This window comes from Melanostigma gelatinosum (genome assembly GCF_949748355.1).
Source record: "Melanostigma gelatinosum genome assembly, chromosome: 16".
Classification (NCBI taxonomy): Eukaryota; Metazoa; Chordata; class Actinopteri; order Perciformes; family Zoarcidae; genus Melanostigma; species Melanostigma gelatinosum.
Window position 1 is genome coordinate 8,939,180 of NC_136649.1, and position 17,482 is coordinate 8,956,661.

Here is a 17,482-nt window from a genome sequence, read left to right on the forward strand (position 1 = left end):
GACGATAATGAAGAAATTGAATTGCTCAATTGTTGGTCCTCGTCTCTCTGTGCACCGAGAAGCATGCTTTTGGCTGGCATCTTCAGCTAAACGCACCGCGAGGTTTGATGGTACTCGACGGTAGTTCATTCTCACGCTCACAGCGTCTCCCATCATGAGACCGCACGCACTCAGCCCACAGAAACACAAACAAGTGTGCAAGATAACTGGAAGTGGTTTATTTAAAAAGAAAAGGATAAAAATAATCACAACAGCTGTTTTCACTTTGGTGTCCTTTGAGTATTGTACACACATCTTACAGATAACCTCAGCATCATATAATAATGTCAGACTACCGCTTTACAACGCGGAGTACATTTTTAATACACATGTTCTAGTTATGCAGCAAGTAAAGAGAAGAAAAAAAAGCAGCAAGTAAAGAGAAGAAAAAAAAGCATCAAAGTCTCCTGAATGAAGACAAACCTGGACGAGAACATGTCCGCTGAGGTGATGGACCCTCTAGACAGCTGTGCCTCTCTCCAAGTTTTGTTTGATCTCGGCTGTGTATTTGCCGTAGAAGCGCTCCGCCTTCTTGTTGAACTTGGCGTTCCTCTCGTTGATGTAGTCGATGTCTGCGTCGTCGTTGTAGGCCCTGCGTCGGCTGTACTTGGCCCGCTTCTCTATCCTGACAATCGCAAATAAAAGCAGCTTAGGGAGGACTTCATGAACAGCATATCCAATGACAATAATTGGCTACAGGCAATAATTCGAGTGTGTGCATTTAAATTTGGCAAACAGATGCGACGGAAAACCTAAAACGCATGCTTACTCGGAGGAAAATACTGTCAATTTGTGAGCTCCCAGTCTTGATTCGATGTGTCTTCAAAGCATTGTTGTGTGTCATACCCTGGCAACTGAACCCTTGTCTAATGCCCCACAGTCGCATCTCTAACACAAGCCTCAGTCTGTCTCAAATATAGAACAGCTCAGGGCTCAGGGGGAAAAACAGGGTAACAAAGGGGTGAGAGGGGACAAAAACCTGGAATAACTAAACAGCCTGAAGCAGCAGTCAGTTGAATGTGAGGGAGAGTGAAGGTATGGCAGGTCTCATAAAGGTTTACCAAACCTTCTACCCACACCCACGTACACTATGGTATGGACTATCAGTTTGGCATAAGGCCCCGGTCTGATCAGGAGCTGTGCCCCCACTAGAGCCCATAGAAGCACTAAACACCAAACACCAAAAGCCAATCATAATTAAACTTGAACTAACGACCTGCATTATTTACAGTATTTTGTCAAAGTTGTCCATCGTTAGCATTCAGCTCGTTAGCCTGGTGGAGCGCTTCTTGTTAGAGCTACACCAGTCTGCCCAGTGAGACCAACATACCGGTACTTCATGGGCAGGCTGAGTGAGATGAAGTGAAAGCGAGGGTCAGGAGAGGATACGACGTCTCTCGTTTACGAGCTGTCCTCTCGAGTGTGACTTACTGTTTCTCAACATCTTCCACCATGCGGTCAATGCCGTCCTTTGTGGGGACATGGGTGCCGTGGATCAGGCTGTTGGACGTGGGGTGGAAGTCCTCACCGCTGTGGAGCAGCAGCAAAGGAATTAGACACGCACAACCAGAGATAATCACAATTTGAACATACTTAAAAGCGACTTCTCTATTCCATCATTGTGATGATAGTCATCCCAATGAAAGGCGATAATGTGGCCGCGGGGGGGAAATGTGTATGTGCATCCTTCACAGCTCTGCATGATCAACAGTCTTTTGAGGGTGAATAACCTGCAGGCGACAAACGCTTCTACAAACTTGCGTTGCACTTTAAAAATACTTTAAATTACTTCAGGGTGTGTTTCAAAACTGACCTCGGGGCAAACGACTCCACATATAGAAAATGCTTTGTTCACATGTGATGAGTGAAGCCTGAGAAGTTTTACGACAAAATGTTACAATTCATTTCACTTGACGAGAGATTTCACAGCTACGGTCGTAATAGCAGAGACCTCATCCTCATGGCCCCGTAAGTGGGACTGCACAAATAAATAGTAATGCCAGATTTCTTCCCATGTGGAGCCGCCCGTCTCTCTGGATAAAGAGCACAAATACAGTATGGGTCACTCACCAATCCTCCCTCTGCTTCTCATAGCTTTCCATGTCTGGTCTGATTTGCCTGGTGAGCCTCTGGTACTGTCGGAATTGGGCCTCAGCATAACCTGCAGTCCGTTGTGTGAGACAGAGAGCAATACAAAAATTGAGTAATAATTACCGGAACAAACAGCAAGCAGGCACGAGGCTCAGCAACACATCCAGCGGCTGGTTCTCTACGACTCCCTTCCTCTCTCGAGGTCCCTCTGGTGATAATTTTCTCCCCGCAGGTTTTAATTCAGAGGTCTTGATGCAACAGATGGAAGTCATATTTATGAGACACAGCAAGTCTTGTTTTTTCTTTTCTTCAGGAGATTAAATTCAAAGCAGTTCAACAAAGATTAAGATCCCAAGAGGTCCTTACATGCAACCAGTATTGCTCTGTAAACTGCTGCTACATAGGACTTAGGCAGCAGCACTTCCCTGTTTGGTGAAAGAGGGGAAACATGCAGAACCCACGGTGAACCGCTTGTTTCCTCAAGAGCAAACTGTATTAAATTACAATTTACTAAATGAGTAGACTGAGGTTCTGTGGTGTCGTGCCTAAAATAAAGCAGTTTGATTCAATGGCCGTTTGTTTCCAAGTTACTTCCGGACGCCACGATAACATTCCAGCGTCAATACAATCAGTGACAACCACCTCAGTATGTTAAACAATGATTCTATTAGGTGTGAAAGGAACAAATGATTGATCGAGATACGTGTAATTAGTTTAGATGTCTTTTCAAACGGCCACCTTTAATAATAAAGCTCAAAGTACAGACAGCTGTTAATTTGTTTCAGTGAATATCAGGTTGGTGCCAACATGTGTTGTGTAATTAAAAGATGGCATCCTTTTAGTTCCTTCTACCAACAAAAGTTAGTTGCAAAGCAAAACAATGTGGTTCCTCCCTTTGGAAAAGATATTAAAAACCTCAATGTAGGGCTGCAACAACGAATCGATAAAATCGATAATAATCGATTCTTAAAATAGTTTTCATTATCGACTATCAAATTTCATTATCGATTCGTTGTGTTGCGCGATTATTACGCCACTCAATAAGTTGCGGAGTATAAAAAATAAAAAAGAGCGGAGGTGGAAAGAGCGTCGGAGAGACCCGTAGCGTTGTTCTGAAACACATGGCGGAGGCAGAGAAATCAGTACGACCTATAGCCGTGTTCACACCAAACGCCAGTCTCGCCGGGGACTATTTGTGTTCATTCGCGCTGGACGCGCTGGAGAGGGGGTGGGGCTTATCGCCCTGAAATCCAGTCAACTGTCCGCCATCAACCGTGGAAAAAATAACCTATTTCTGCTTAGTATGTGTTGTGGAAGTCACAGATATCTCGGGAAACTAAACGCCGTCATGTCTGGTTCATAATATTGTCCAGAGGAGCTCTGTGGATGTTATCGAGGTGTATTCACTGTGTCTAGCAAGCCACACGTCGCTGTTTAGCTCGGATGGGTCGGTGCTAGGCTATGCTAACATTGTAGCAGTTCCACATACGGCAGCGTCTATTCATTGTTTGTACCATATGGTTTACACACACATGGTCATGATCGAGGACCTCTCGTGGTTGCGGTAACTCACACTTTCTCAAAACACCTTTTATTGTCTGAACTACCAGTGTATCGCTGCCACTCAGCAGCTGCTTGGCTAGTTTAAATATTGTTTTTGACAGGATTGTATGAAGTGTATTACACATGACTTTGAGCTGATCGTCTGCGTACATTGGCGCTTGTTTTTAAATATTAATGAAGTGTGTTTTGCAACGCCATTCACACGTTATGACAAGTATCGTATAAGTGCAACCAAAGAGTACGCTGCACACAACTTATGTGCATCTTCACTGGCATCCCCGCCACCAACCTGCAAATCCTGTGTCTGGGTTCTTCTTCCTTTTCTTCCTCTCCCACCGCTCGGCATCTTCAGCGGTGATATCAAGTAGTTTCACTCTGTGATAGTCCTCCCCTTTGTCAGCACACTCCTGAAAGAAAAACATGGTTATGTTACGTATATATAAATGATTCGATATGTCATGAGTAAACTGCCCCTATGCTGAGTTTGTGGCAGTATTCAAGATGTACTGGTGGAGATGTTTTGAATCGTTATCATTCTCTTACGAGAAAGAAAAAAAATCTATGCTCTGAATATATGATTCCCCAGAGCGCCATAGGGATTATAGGGGTGTATTAAATTAAAGGCAGGGTGTCAACTAAATATCTCACACAGTGATGTATGTGCTACCACAGCACTTGGCCTCAGTCAGTGCTATTTTACTTAATCAAAACACTTTTATCCAAAAGGCACCCGTCTCTTGAGCAAACTACACCGATCCTTAGGAATAATGTTATGGTACTTCAGCTTCATCACAAGGATGTCAATCTGAAGAGAGCGATGACATCTTAGATGACTTCTGATCAGGGACATCTTGTCATTCTGAATATGCACAGTACTATAGAGTTTATAAGTATTTAAATACTTAAGAGACTTAAATACTTTTTTCTTTTCGTCTTCAGCGAGCTCCCACTCCAGTCTGGCTTTCTTAGCCTCCCAGTTAGTCGGGAGCTTCAGTCTCTTGTCCTCCTCCACGACCTCCTGGTGGTTGAGCTTACGCGCTTCATTCTGCAACGGGGAAAACAACACGCGATGACACGTTGTGCACGTAAATAAACACCCAGCCTGTAATGACGTGAGAGGTGGCCTCTATAACGTAAATGTGACTTAAAACTCTTAACTCACCCGTTTGAAATGTAACTCTCGGAATTTCCGAAGTCTCGATTCCCTCTTCTCGGAGGGATGCGTTTCATTCTGCTCCTCCTCTTCTGTGGCTGTAGTAGACTCCTGAAGATACCGACGGTGAACGTTAGCGTTATCTTTGTACAATACGTTATAAAACGAGACTGTTTATCGACCGAGTGTCGACTCTAAACAGACAAGATGGTGACGCGCTAGCGTTAGCAGTCGCTAACATCGGTTAGCTTAGCACCACAACGCGAGATTGTAAACAACAAGTGAGGAACAGAATCACGCTCTCCGCCGGCAATATGACACATCGCCCGTAAAGGAATTATATTACTGGACTGCAATTTGACACAATATAAAAGAAATTGGGTCATTTTACATTAAAATGGAGAAGTTACGAACCTCAATACAGGACGCCATTGTTGCACTGCACGGAGAATGAAACAGGAAGTGTGACGCTCACACCGGATATTACGCAGAACATAAACATTTTAGACTTTATTATTCGGTCAGAAAATATATTAAACAGAAATATAAAATGTACCAGAGGGCTCCATTTCTTTCAATCATAATTACCGAATCGATTTTTTTTCAAGCAGCTTTCTGCAATGTGGATTTAAATCACAATACCAAAAGTCCTTTCTACAACCTTACTGGATTTTTGCCCAATAAGATAACCTTCATTTTTCGTCATATTCTCTCCCCCCCCCCCCCCCCCTCTTTTATATACACACCCACATATTTATAAAAATACATATATATATATATATATACATACCAATGATGTCTTGGTTGACTAAGACCTGGAGTCGATAAGTCGTTTTTAATGCTGTTTCATGCTGAATGACATATTTAAACTTTTTTACAGAACTGTCGATTAAATCAACCAATCGATTCGTAAATTTCTTTGGTCAACGACATATTTTTGTATGACATTGTGCAAAGTTCAAGAAGCTAACTCTTTGTGTTTTACTCCAGCTAAGAAATTAGAAATATGCATCAATGGTGTGTCTAAAGGAGTCTGTCACAAAAATGAAATGTACTGGTATAACTAAGTGTGTAACTAAGTAAGCATGGCCATGGTCTCCCCAGTAACGATGGACAATTAAGAAAATTCTGTCATGTGAAAGAGGTTTTTACATCATTCCTCTCTAAAAGAGCTGGAGGCCTTTTCTTGTTAAACAGATGGTATTTTGTCATTTCCCACAACTCCAACAGATGTTCTCTATCTTATTTTGATTTAGAGTTGCAGACATGGAAATAATGATAATAACAAAAACAATATTATTAATAATATGAATATCAACTGCTGTTATTATTATTATTATCAACAACAATAATAGCATTTTTTTTTTTTAGCCCAAGGAAACAACATCACAACAACATAAGAAAAAAAAGTATTGGACAGGGGTTAATGTTCAGAAAGTGTTGTAAAAACTGGCAACCCTGAACAAGTATCATGTCATCAGAGCCAAGTTATTAGACATAAAATCAATATTAAACCTGTAACATCACCACAAGAAACTCTTACTTCAATTATTTGCCTCAATGTAATGATCGTTTCATCGTAGCACCGCGGCAAAAGGAATTGCCAGGCATCATGAATCCTACAGAAATTCTTTGTATATCATTTTAAACTGGGACATCTTGCTTTCCTTTGAAGTTCGAAATTCATTGAAAAATACTGCTAGACTAATGGAAACTGGCACAATTGCACACAGACCGAAATTATGAATATGACTGGAGGTTATACAGTGAGAGCCATGAAAGGTCAAGCACAAATTCATCAGTGTGCCACACAGAGAGTCTGTTCAGACTCCCCTACTCAATTGTTACGGTTGTTTTTGCTGTAGAGAAATAGAAACTCATACGTATCAGCAATGCATGTTATTTTGACCCACAGAAAAACACAAGTATCAATCAGGGACTCGGACCTCCAAACATGATTCTATGATCAGAACAGAAGACAAAAGGTAAACACTTTCCAGAGCCATTCGAGGCATGTTTGACTTGCCAAAATGGATGTGCTCCTCGTTTGATTGCATTTTACTAATAGAGCTCTTTTGGAGGATGTAATTAAGTGGAGTTTATAGTCTTAGATTAAAGCATCCTCTAGATCACAGGCAATGTTAATGGTGTGATGCATTTTCACTGGAAACCAGATGGGAGCACAACAGAACAGAACATCATTGGCTCCAGCAATGGGCAGGGCTCTGCTGTTGCCATGCAAAAATAGAAAACATCTCCATAATAAATGACTCTCAGATGAAGAGAGAGTAACAGCAAAGCAACAGGGAAAAGAGCAAATGAGCACTTCCTCTCTATTTAATTCAAATCTATTATGGCAGAGTGCAGAGCAGTTGTAAAGGAACAGGAATCGAGTTGTGTAGATGATTTTTATATTTCCAGACGTCAAGACAAAACGTGCGGGAGAGTTTACGGTATGTTTTATGGGCGTGTTCTTTGTCTTCAATCGCTGTTAATCTCTTAGTTGACGTCGCTCACACATCCTTAACAGTTCTCAAGTACTCTCATAAGTAAACTTAACTGCCCTCAGGGTGCATTCACTCACTGCCCCTGAAGCTCCAACATGTTTTGCTTGGACAGATTGTAACGTCACGTTTGATGTTCTTTGTCATGCATGAACCCAAAGTACAGTTTAGTAGCTTCCATTTTAGCTGATGGGGATTCAAAGAACTAAACTGTGTTCGGGGACCTGCTACACAACGCTTGCATTATAACTGACATCAATCAGTCAAGAGAATATGAAATATTTGCACGATACAGGAACATTTAAGTTCAGGGACATATTGTGTGACAACGCCAACACAAAAAAGGAAAAGGAGTCTTTCTGTTCATTCCTGTGCCAGCACTTGTCATCGGCCCGACAAAGGCTTCACATGTTACAGCAGAGATTGGCTTGATCTAAATTTGAAATCCAAACCGGCTTTGTGACAGGCAATGTGAGGATCTAAGCAATGCTGTCATTGCCAGTTAAGGGATACTAAACGTTGGTGCAGCGCGGCATGGCTCTCACATGTGCTGGGGCCACCCATAAATGCTGAACAGTGTGGAAGTTTGAGTCTGTTCCACAGCGAGGAGGCCAGAGCACGTGTCCGGCTGCTTTTTACAGTCGACATGCTGCAATAAGAAATCTACCGAGACTGGTTTACAATTAAAAGGAATTTAATTCCACTGATGCAAGTACATTATTTACAGTGAAGTACACTATTTCCATGAAATATTAAATCAATAAAACCCCGTTTGCAAAAAACTCAACTCAGCTCCTCAGGTATAAAACCCGCCCGTCCTCTGAGAGCCATCACGCGAGAGAGAAAAAGACTTGAAATTAAACCACCCACATCCGTTCCAAACACCTCCTCTTCCGTTTATCCCGATTCCTATTGGCTAACTCCAGGAGTGTATTCGCCTGTCTGCCTTTCTGTCCCTGAGTTTACACATTCAATGACCGTCAGTTATGGTTTAATCCCTTCTATGATAATCCTTCAGTATAAACGTTAAACTTCTGCAACTTTGGCAAAAGCTTCATGTCTCAAATTCTACTTCTAGCTACTAATCCTAAAACACTTTATGCTTATCTTAATTATGCATTTACAAAACCCTTATGATTATGACTACTTATGAATTATTAAATATGAATCATTGAACACTTTTATTATGGCTACTAAACACACAGTTATATGCTCAAATTTCTTACAACAGTCACTCCTCGATATTAACTTTTCCACTCAGGCAAATCAGGCCTGAAATAGAGTAACATTATATCTGCAAATAAATTGCACTTTCGGGGCACATTTCTAAATACATAGCAGACCTCGTGGTCCTTTCAAACCATAAATCAAACCGGACATGATATTAGTTCAGTTTGCTACATGCTGTGAACCAGACACTATGTTTTTTGTACACACAGAGGTACATTTAACTGGCGCTGTTATCTTGCTCTTAATAAGAGTTACTGTAGATAGCACATGGAGGGGGGGGGGGGGGGGGGGGTTCTTGCTGGGCATACAGCTGCTTCACATCTGGAACTTAATATAAACATCATGGCCAATAAAATCATTCCATTTCCTTAATTACTATTCCTGTCATTTCCGCACTAAATGAAAAGTTATTAATTCAGGGCCAACACAAACACGCTTCTCCAACACGAGGAGCTGCTCCTGAAGCGTCGCCACCCTGACTACAGGCCGCTGTCACTGGACTGGAACCACAAGCTCCTGCCTCGCTCTGCCGGCGCGTGTTTGTGTGAATGTGTAAACGTGAGAGTGTGTGTGTGTGTGTGTCTATGGCGAACAGAGGCCAAGACATGAATAGAACACAAGATGGCGTCTTGTTTTCCGTCCTGTCCCAATGTTCCTACTGGTGCCAGAATAATCATGACAGGCGCAACCCGTCCCGTCCTTGTCTCTCCCCTTCCCCCTCCCCTCCGCACCATTGCTCTTGTTCTTTTGCCGCTTCTCTGTGTTAAACTCGTGCCCTGCCACCTTTTTCTCCACACCATTCATACCACTCTTCCCTTACATCCATTGTCTCCTTTGTTCTCCTCCAAATGCTGTCGAGTCAATGTCGGATAGCATGCTTGTTAACGTAACATATGGGTCGATGATGAGACATACTGAGGAACCGTCTGCGATGTTGCCAAAATACTTTCTGCGGCTATAAATGCTCCAAGTGAAGAATTGCGATCTCTCGCAGGGTCATATGTCATCAAGCTAATTTCCAGCTGAGGCATTCCTCACACAGTCCATCACTACCCGCCGTCCCTTGCAGTCAAAATGAGCCCCATTGATTTGCTGCTGCTGCTGCTGTTTAAGACGTATCCAAAGGGCGTGGATGAATGGAGTGAACATAGAGCTATTTGGACGGGAGTCCTTGTAAAAACGCCTGACACCAAGCATCTTTGTGTCAACACAAATACCATCTTCCCCTGTTGGCAAAATAATGCTAATATTGCACAGATCGTGAAGTATATGAGTTGACACGCTACTAGTTCATTTCCAACGGAAGCCACTCAGAGGGGAAGAGGATTCGGTGAGCGACACATATACTTACACAGAAGACGCATGTGTGCACTCAAATACCACCAGTTTTGTTGTCAATGCTTTTGCTCCACCACACACAATTAAAGTCCCAATTAAAGGCCATTATGGGTTTTCCACTAGCAGCAACCACAGGGAGAGCAGCTCCACGGCCCGTACATTGCGGGCACACAGATGTCTCCTGTGTTGTCATCCAAAGGAACTCAGACTGATCCACAAACTTTATGATCATAATTACTGATCAAAATTAAAGTGCAACAACAATATAAACTCGCAATAAAAAATAAAAAGTCTGAGCGATTCCGGTAAAACGGGCCAAGTGGGACTATCAGAGAGGATGTGTTTGTGAGATGTTCATCCTGAGAGTATGAAAGTAAACTGATGAGCAGTGACTGAAGCCACTTTCTCCTGCAGGCCTTTAAACACTCATTTACCACAAGAGGGAAGCATTTCTCTGATATTTCACCAGAAATGACCATCCTGTTGAAAAAACTTAAAAAGGCCACACTTCCAAGTTTATTCTAACTTATGTAAATTGTGTCTCTGCATCCCACAGTCACCAACAGGTTTGAGTTCTCACCACAGATGAAAGCGCTGGGCTCCATATCTGCTGCGAAGCATCTCCTCACCACCGTGCCCACACGCAAGTTCAACCCGAGTGTCTCCCCCCCCCCCCCCCCCCCCGAGCGTGGCCCAAAAGCATCATGAGTTTCCGCTTCTGTGTTCCCATCCTCTTACCCAGCGACCTTAATGAGAGAGTGAAGTTCTCACTTGGCCAAACAAAGCGCTGTTGTAGAGGGCAAGACGTGGCCAGACAACAGCTTCCGGACATGCAGCTGTGTAGAGCCGACAGTCTTTCTTATCTGGCCCGAACCTGACACGCAAAATCTGTTGCCAGATCAAATAACCTCACACAGACACACACACGTGTCAAAATGCCTGTTGGCGCACACACACACACACACACACACACACACACACACACACACACACACACACACACACACACACACACACACACACACACACACACACACACACACACACACACACACACAAAGTGAATCCCATTCCCACCCAATTTTGTGCTCTGAGAACTTACTTAAAGCGAAAACTGCAGTGGCTCCTTTTATCTCCAGTTCAAAGCAATGGATCTAATTCCTAATCTGATGATGAAAAAGACCAGATACATCTGAAAGAAGTGTCAACAACAACAACACCATTGAACTGCTGGGTGATAAATGAGCTCTTTCTTCGTGGTCAGTATGGTTTATTCTCTGAACTCTTTAGGGCTTAAAGGGGTGCTTTTATATTCGTCTTATATTTTATTTTTAGCAGAAAATTGCAATTTCGTCGTTCAGAATTTTCCCCTGGGAATGATGTCAAAGGTGGATTTGCAATGTAGGAAAATGTCATAATTATATCAAGTTATAGCATTTGTAGTTAGCGTTTTGTTTTGTGAACATATTTTACAACCATAACAAAATCAAAAATTGAGGTTTAAAGTTAATTCTATCATCTTTCAATCATACATAAAGATAGTTATTACTGTATGCATCATTAATAAAGTGCTTTGAAAAAAATAATAATTTCAAGACAACTGGGTGAAGTCCATGAACATGATGAAGATCATATGAAAAGGTCCAGAACAGCTGCTAAATGGAACTGTGGATATTTTGATAGAACGCTGGTTTAAAGCTTTGGTACCATAAGTGTAATTCAGCGAACAAACCAGGTGAACAAATGCGATTTGGTTAAAAGCCAGAGCAGGCTAAGAAACAAGGTCACATCGGCAACAGCTAGAACCAGACTCACCCACTGCATGGAATCACCGCTGTCAATGGATGAGTGAATTGTGTGGAGCTAAACTTTTAGTGAACACAACACACTACAAAATCATTCATATGATAATATCATACACGACTTAAACTTCAAAATGGCACTCACTGATGATTAGTATTGGAAGTGTAATCCAAACAAGGATCTGGACTTACATTGACATGCTTTATTGGCACATCAAGGATAGTTCTCCAGTATTGGAAGAGTCAGTCAAAGACGTGTCCAGAATTTGCTGGTATGTTCAAATGAATATCTTCATTTGAATCACTGATTGCAATGAGTAATACTTATCAGAGGGGGGGGGGGGGATTTCTAAGAAATTCATTCATTCATATAAATGAGTAAATGTCAGGAAGCAAGTATTTCTGCAATTTCTCCTGTAAAATGAGCTGTCACTTTTGTACTTTAAAAAATATTTGAGCACTTCTGGCTTTTGACAGGGTTGAGATAGAGAGGGTTATGACAAAGGTCAAAGGTCGCTGAGGATATTTCAGCTATGTTGGCATCGTATTTGTACTTTATGTTTCTTAGTTGGTCTGATTATATGGCTCGCTACTCAAACATGGACAGGTTTGTTCTGCTTGTTCTCATATCTGTTCTACAAAGATTTTCTGTAAGATGTTGTCTTGTGTCGCATTATGGTGTTTATGTTTTGGCGAATAAAAAAAATATACAGAAAAAAACAAAACATTGCTGGCTCCAAAACAGAGGAAGCTATCAAATTAGCTGTGCTGCAGAACCTGCAAGTTTCCAGCATCACCTAATTTGTGCACAAATGAATTTTGTCACATTGTATACGAAGGCGAGGAAACTCAATAGCGATGGCTGGTGGGCAGGTGAGAAATGGCAGGTGTGAGACGACAAGAGAGGTTAGCGCGCACAAAGAAGAGATGAATCAGAACGAGAGGCAGAAGAGGAAAGAGAGGACAGAGCTGTGGCATGCAACCAAACCCATGACAACCAAATACAATTAATGACAAAAGCAATTACTGGTGTTGAAACAGGCTGAAAAAATTTGTGTAAAAGTGTAAAGATTTCCAGTGTGGTATTGGCACTATTTGGTCCATCAAGTTATACCGGGTCTGTGGGTGACTCGCAGTCATTAAAAACAGACGCACACGTGGGAGTGCTGAACGGGACGGGGAAAACAATGACGGATGTTCCAGAGTCAATGAACTGTCTCGGCCAGACAATCTGCAGTGATGTAGGGTTATGTGTGTGAATGAATGAGGTGTTTCCCCTAACGTGGGCTATAATCTGACCCTCTTGGGAGAGAGGAGCAGGCGGAGTGCTGCGAAAAATGTTCAGCGTAAATTCAGACGAGGGGTCCCTTTCTAAACCTTGTACATGCAGGGGAGGGGGGACAAAACACAGAACCAAAACACAGGCATGTAGTGAAGGAGTAAAAAAAGGAGTATTTGGAGAAATGGAGGGATGAAAAGGGAAGAAAAGGAGAGCATTAGGCAGAACAAGCTTGAGCCATGTGTAAACAGAGTATAGAAACCAGATATGGCCAATCCTAAAGGTAATATACAGAGAGAATGCGTTTAGCAGAGTCCATTAAAGCCAAAAGCCTCTGAGGGAACGCTTCTCGCCAGACACGGGACTCTGATGGAGGTAGCCAAGACACTCTAACTCCAGGTTAGCCTCTCACTCTGAGTAATGGACCGGGGTGTTTTCAGACTCCCATGGCCCCTCGCGAGCCCCCCTATGATGAAGTTAGAGCGGCAGCGCTGCAGCAGAGAGAGAGCGAGAGAGAGAGAGAGAGAATGAGCCGTGCCCGTCTCCTGTTGCTGTTGAATGTAATTTCGGATCGTATTGCAGCGGAAGCACAACTGACAGAGGAGGAATCTATCGAATTCAGCTCAGACATCACAATAATATTGAGTCTTGTTTATAAACACACAGTCCGGATGCTTCGGGAGTATCATTCGTTTGAAAGCCCCAGCGCTGTGCTGAGAGCAAACTCCTGAAAGAGCTGTTTGTAATAGTGCCATTTGACACCTCTGATTTTAAACTGTATTGGGCTGACAAAAAACTATAAGCTGGTTAATTTGGATGGACATTTCCTCTGTAGCACCTCAGTACGAATCTGATAGTTACATCGTCAATTATCAATCAGGTTATTAGATTGATAAAACTTTCATACATTTTATTTGTTAGTAATGTATGACACCATTTTTGTACGACCACATGTAATACTTATATATTTAAATTTGTGAAGATGTCGGCCTACTTAGGCGCAGTGGGGCGTTGAGCTAAATGCTAATGCCAGCATGCTGACACGCTCACAATGACAACGCTAACATGCTGATATTCAGCAGGTACATGGTTGACTATGTTCACCATTGTGCTTAGCATGTTAGCGTGCTTGCTTGTGCTAATTAGCACTGAACACAATTCATCCGAGGCCAATGGGAATATCACAGGTGCATGACTAAATCCATGCAAAACTTAAATAACGGACAAGTGACAATTCTGACCTGATGATGGCACTAGATGAAAAGCTAATTCATCCTGAGGGGAGCATAACATTTTTTTTCCACATTTCCATGGCGAACCAAAGTCATTAGATATCCAAATGAACGTCTGCACAACATTTCAAGGCAATGCATCCAACAGATATTTCAGTCGGGACCAAACTGGCTGGCAGTCCGACTGACATCGCCATCCCTAGACCCACCCTGCGAGTGTGGCTACAAACGAGGTCAATTAACCTTCACCTGATGAACAAGACAAATCCTCCCTTCCCTTTCTTGTCATTCATTGCATCCCCATGTATTTCCCTCTGCGGTTAACCGACTCTTGGCTCGTTCCTCCAGTGCGACGCCATCGCTATTATAATGCCATCATCCCTGCCTGCCAAGCCAGAGAGAATGATGTCACTTCCACCCTTGGTCACGGTGGTTTGGGTTTGGCCACTGGTGCATGTGACAATTTGTGCCCTACTAGGAAGCCCTGAAGCTTCCAACTTGGCAACCAGCCACGACATCCACACCCACACACAGTTACACAGCAAGACACCCACTAATGCAGCTGTATGTTTCAATTCGCCAGAGAGCGTTTGACTGTGCCCTTATATCTACTCGTGCTCATTTCAATGCTTCCATGTTAAATATCCTACCCCCCCGTTCTCTTTCCGTCACGCTGTACATGGTCTCCACTCCTGTCATTTACCCCATGGCTTTGTAGTCGTGTTGCGAGGCGGAAAGGAGCTGGGCAGGGCCAGGCCCAGCGGTGGCTGATGTATGGCTTCTGGAGAGGAAACACAGCACAGGCGATGAGAGAATGTGGAAATGTATGCATGGCACGATGCCCGCCGGGCCCGGCCCACTCTGCACTGTGTTTAGAGGCAGTCTTTCTTCCCGTGCCAGGTGGGCGTGGGATGAAAGAGGGCACTGGGAGGCTGGTGGGTGGACAAAGGCCTGGGATCAAACAGCAGCGAGGGGAGGTTGTGTGAGGGCTGGTCAATTGACTGGATGGTTTTAATTCATATGTGATTAATTACTGTCCCCCCCCCCCCCCCCCCCCCTCAGTTAGTGTTCATGAGGCTCCCCCAGCTCTGGTTTTGGAATATTACAGAGGCCATTAATGAGCCATTAAAATGTTAGATGCTGCGTTTCATTTCCTTTCCTGGTACCACGCAAAATGACACGCAACATCGAACTGAAAATAAATCCTGCGCTGCTTATTGTAAATGGAAGACAGTTGCTAATGTGAGCTATTTATAGTTTCAGTCGAGTTTTAAATAGCCATGTGTACTAAAGATTACTCTATGAAATACACCACTTTTTTCACCATGACCAACGTCTGTAATTTGCCAGTCACCAGTGTCACTGTCCAAACTCTGATTCTGCATTCTGTATTTGAGGTTGGGAATTTCACACACACACTTGCAAGAGCGGGGGCAGATGCATTTGTTGTCCCCGTAGCGTCTCATTATCCGAGCCCTTCCAGCGTGAGTGTGGGTTCTCGGTGGGGAACCCCAGCGCAGAGGCGGCGGTGAGTATATGGGACAAACCAACCACCACTCACAGGCTCCGGGCCGGATGGGGAGGGAAGAAGATGACACTCGTCATTTGGAGGTTTGGGTCTAAATGCTTCCACTCATGAGGGACTTAACTGTCCCAGCTGTCTTTTACACCCACGCCTCAGGACACGACGAGGGAGAGTGAGGTGTAAAAATACAAAAATGAGTAAGAAATGCAGCCGAGTGAAGAGTGAAGCTGACAGAAAAGCATAACTAAGATATGTATGAATTCAGTCTATAAAAAGACGTACATTATATTGTGGGAATGGGACAGACTGGGGATTCATTATGGTGGTGAGGAATTCAGCTTTTTTACGTCCTCAACTAATACAAATAAATCAATTAAGTCAGTTCAAAGATACGTACAATCTTTACATTATAGTTGAGGTCAAAGACGAAGCTGAGGCTCAATTTTACCCTGAAGCAATTCAAACATTAAAGCAGCTGTTATCAATATTCTTAGATAAACAATGGATCGCATCATTATGTGGCCTAGAGTTTGTGAAAGGGGTCACTCATAATATGAATTCATCGAGAATTATTATCAAGATCTGTAGTTTCCCTCAACCACTTTACAACTAGAATTGTATCGTGTCTTTCTGTTTCGGTTTTCCGGCCCACAAGTTATGTGTTTTGGTTCACTCTCACTGCTGTCATGTTTCCAGAGAGAAAGCGCGAACAACCGACTCTACCCGACCTGCCCAGCACCAAACGGCAGACAAAGTTAGCATCTCGCTAGTGAACGTAGTGGAGCACCGTTTATTCTGGATGTATAAAAACGCAACTATTTCCGAACTTAAAAGGCAATCATGTCACAATGTTGTGTTTCTGCCGCATCTAGGTGGCCAAACATTAATCACTGCTGGTTTAAAATCTGCACGTTCCAAAAAACACTTGATGTTGTGTTTTGGCGGGAATAACATGAGCGACGCTGGTGACCGTCAGTGATCGAAACCAGACATCGTTTTGGGGATTTCTGACTATACTTCTGAAATGAAAGTTTGCGTGTCATGTTTGAAAGCCGACCTTATTTCAGAGAGAAATCCATGGTTTGGAATACATAATCAATGTCATTTTGGTCTTGCGCTCTTGTCCCCTTCCTCGCCTCCTCGTTTACAGTTGAATGCAATCGCTTTATTGGCTCAGTCGTTCCTGCGCTGAAGCGGAGGGGCCTTGCCAGTCGACGTGGTTACTATAAAAACGAATCATTTCAATTTCCTTGTATCTTATTTCATCCATGTACTTTAATCACAGTCTATGGGCGGCGCCAATGTTTCCCCATGAGTGGCGTCTGCTAAAGAGAGTAGAAGTTCAGAGCGGGCCGTTTTCGGCTGGCACTTGGGCAGAGACATCCATACTACTGTATTTAATGGCCGCGCCGGAGTTCAAGCGATTAGAGCTCATCTTGGAGGAGCTGCGTGCCCTTTTGATCTTACAATCCTGCAAATTAAGTCAAAGGGGAGGGACAGAGACGAATCACCTGCGGTTTTGGAAATCACTTAGAATGGACTGGCTTTCCAAACTGATAGGGGGTGAAAAAGGTTTGATCTTTGCTGGATCTCCTGCTCCAGAGGGAAGAGAGATAGGGCTCTCTCTCTTTCTGCAAGTGTGTGGGGGGTAACGAGAGAGAGGGGCTTGGGTTTCCTAGACATGAATTCTTCAACATGAAAACATATGCAACACTAAAACAATGTA

The 17,482-nt window shown here is 43.2% G+C and overlaps 1 protein-coding gene across 1 annotated transcript; it reads right to left on the reverse strand.

The window, feature by feature from the left end:
• Positions 1–209: 209 nt before the first annotated feature.
• syf2 (SYF2 pre-mRNA-splicing factor) lies at positions 210–5,307 on the reverse strand. Its single transcript, XM_079286542.1, has 7 exons — positions 5,261–5,307; positions 4,856–4,957; positions 4,613–4,738; positions 3,983–4,100; positions 2,110–2,200; positions 1,471–1,569; positions 210–664 (listed from the first exon to the last, which is right to left on the reverse strand). Exons 1-7 carry the CDS (start codon positions 5,276–5,278, stop codon positions 499–501), a joined length of 720 nt encoding a protein of 239 aa, XP_079142668.1. The 5' UTR covers positions 5,279–5,307; the 3' UTR covers positions 210–498.
• Positions 5,308–17,482: the final 12,175 nt, after the last annotated feature.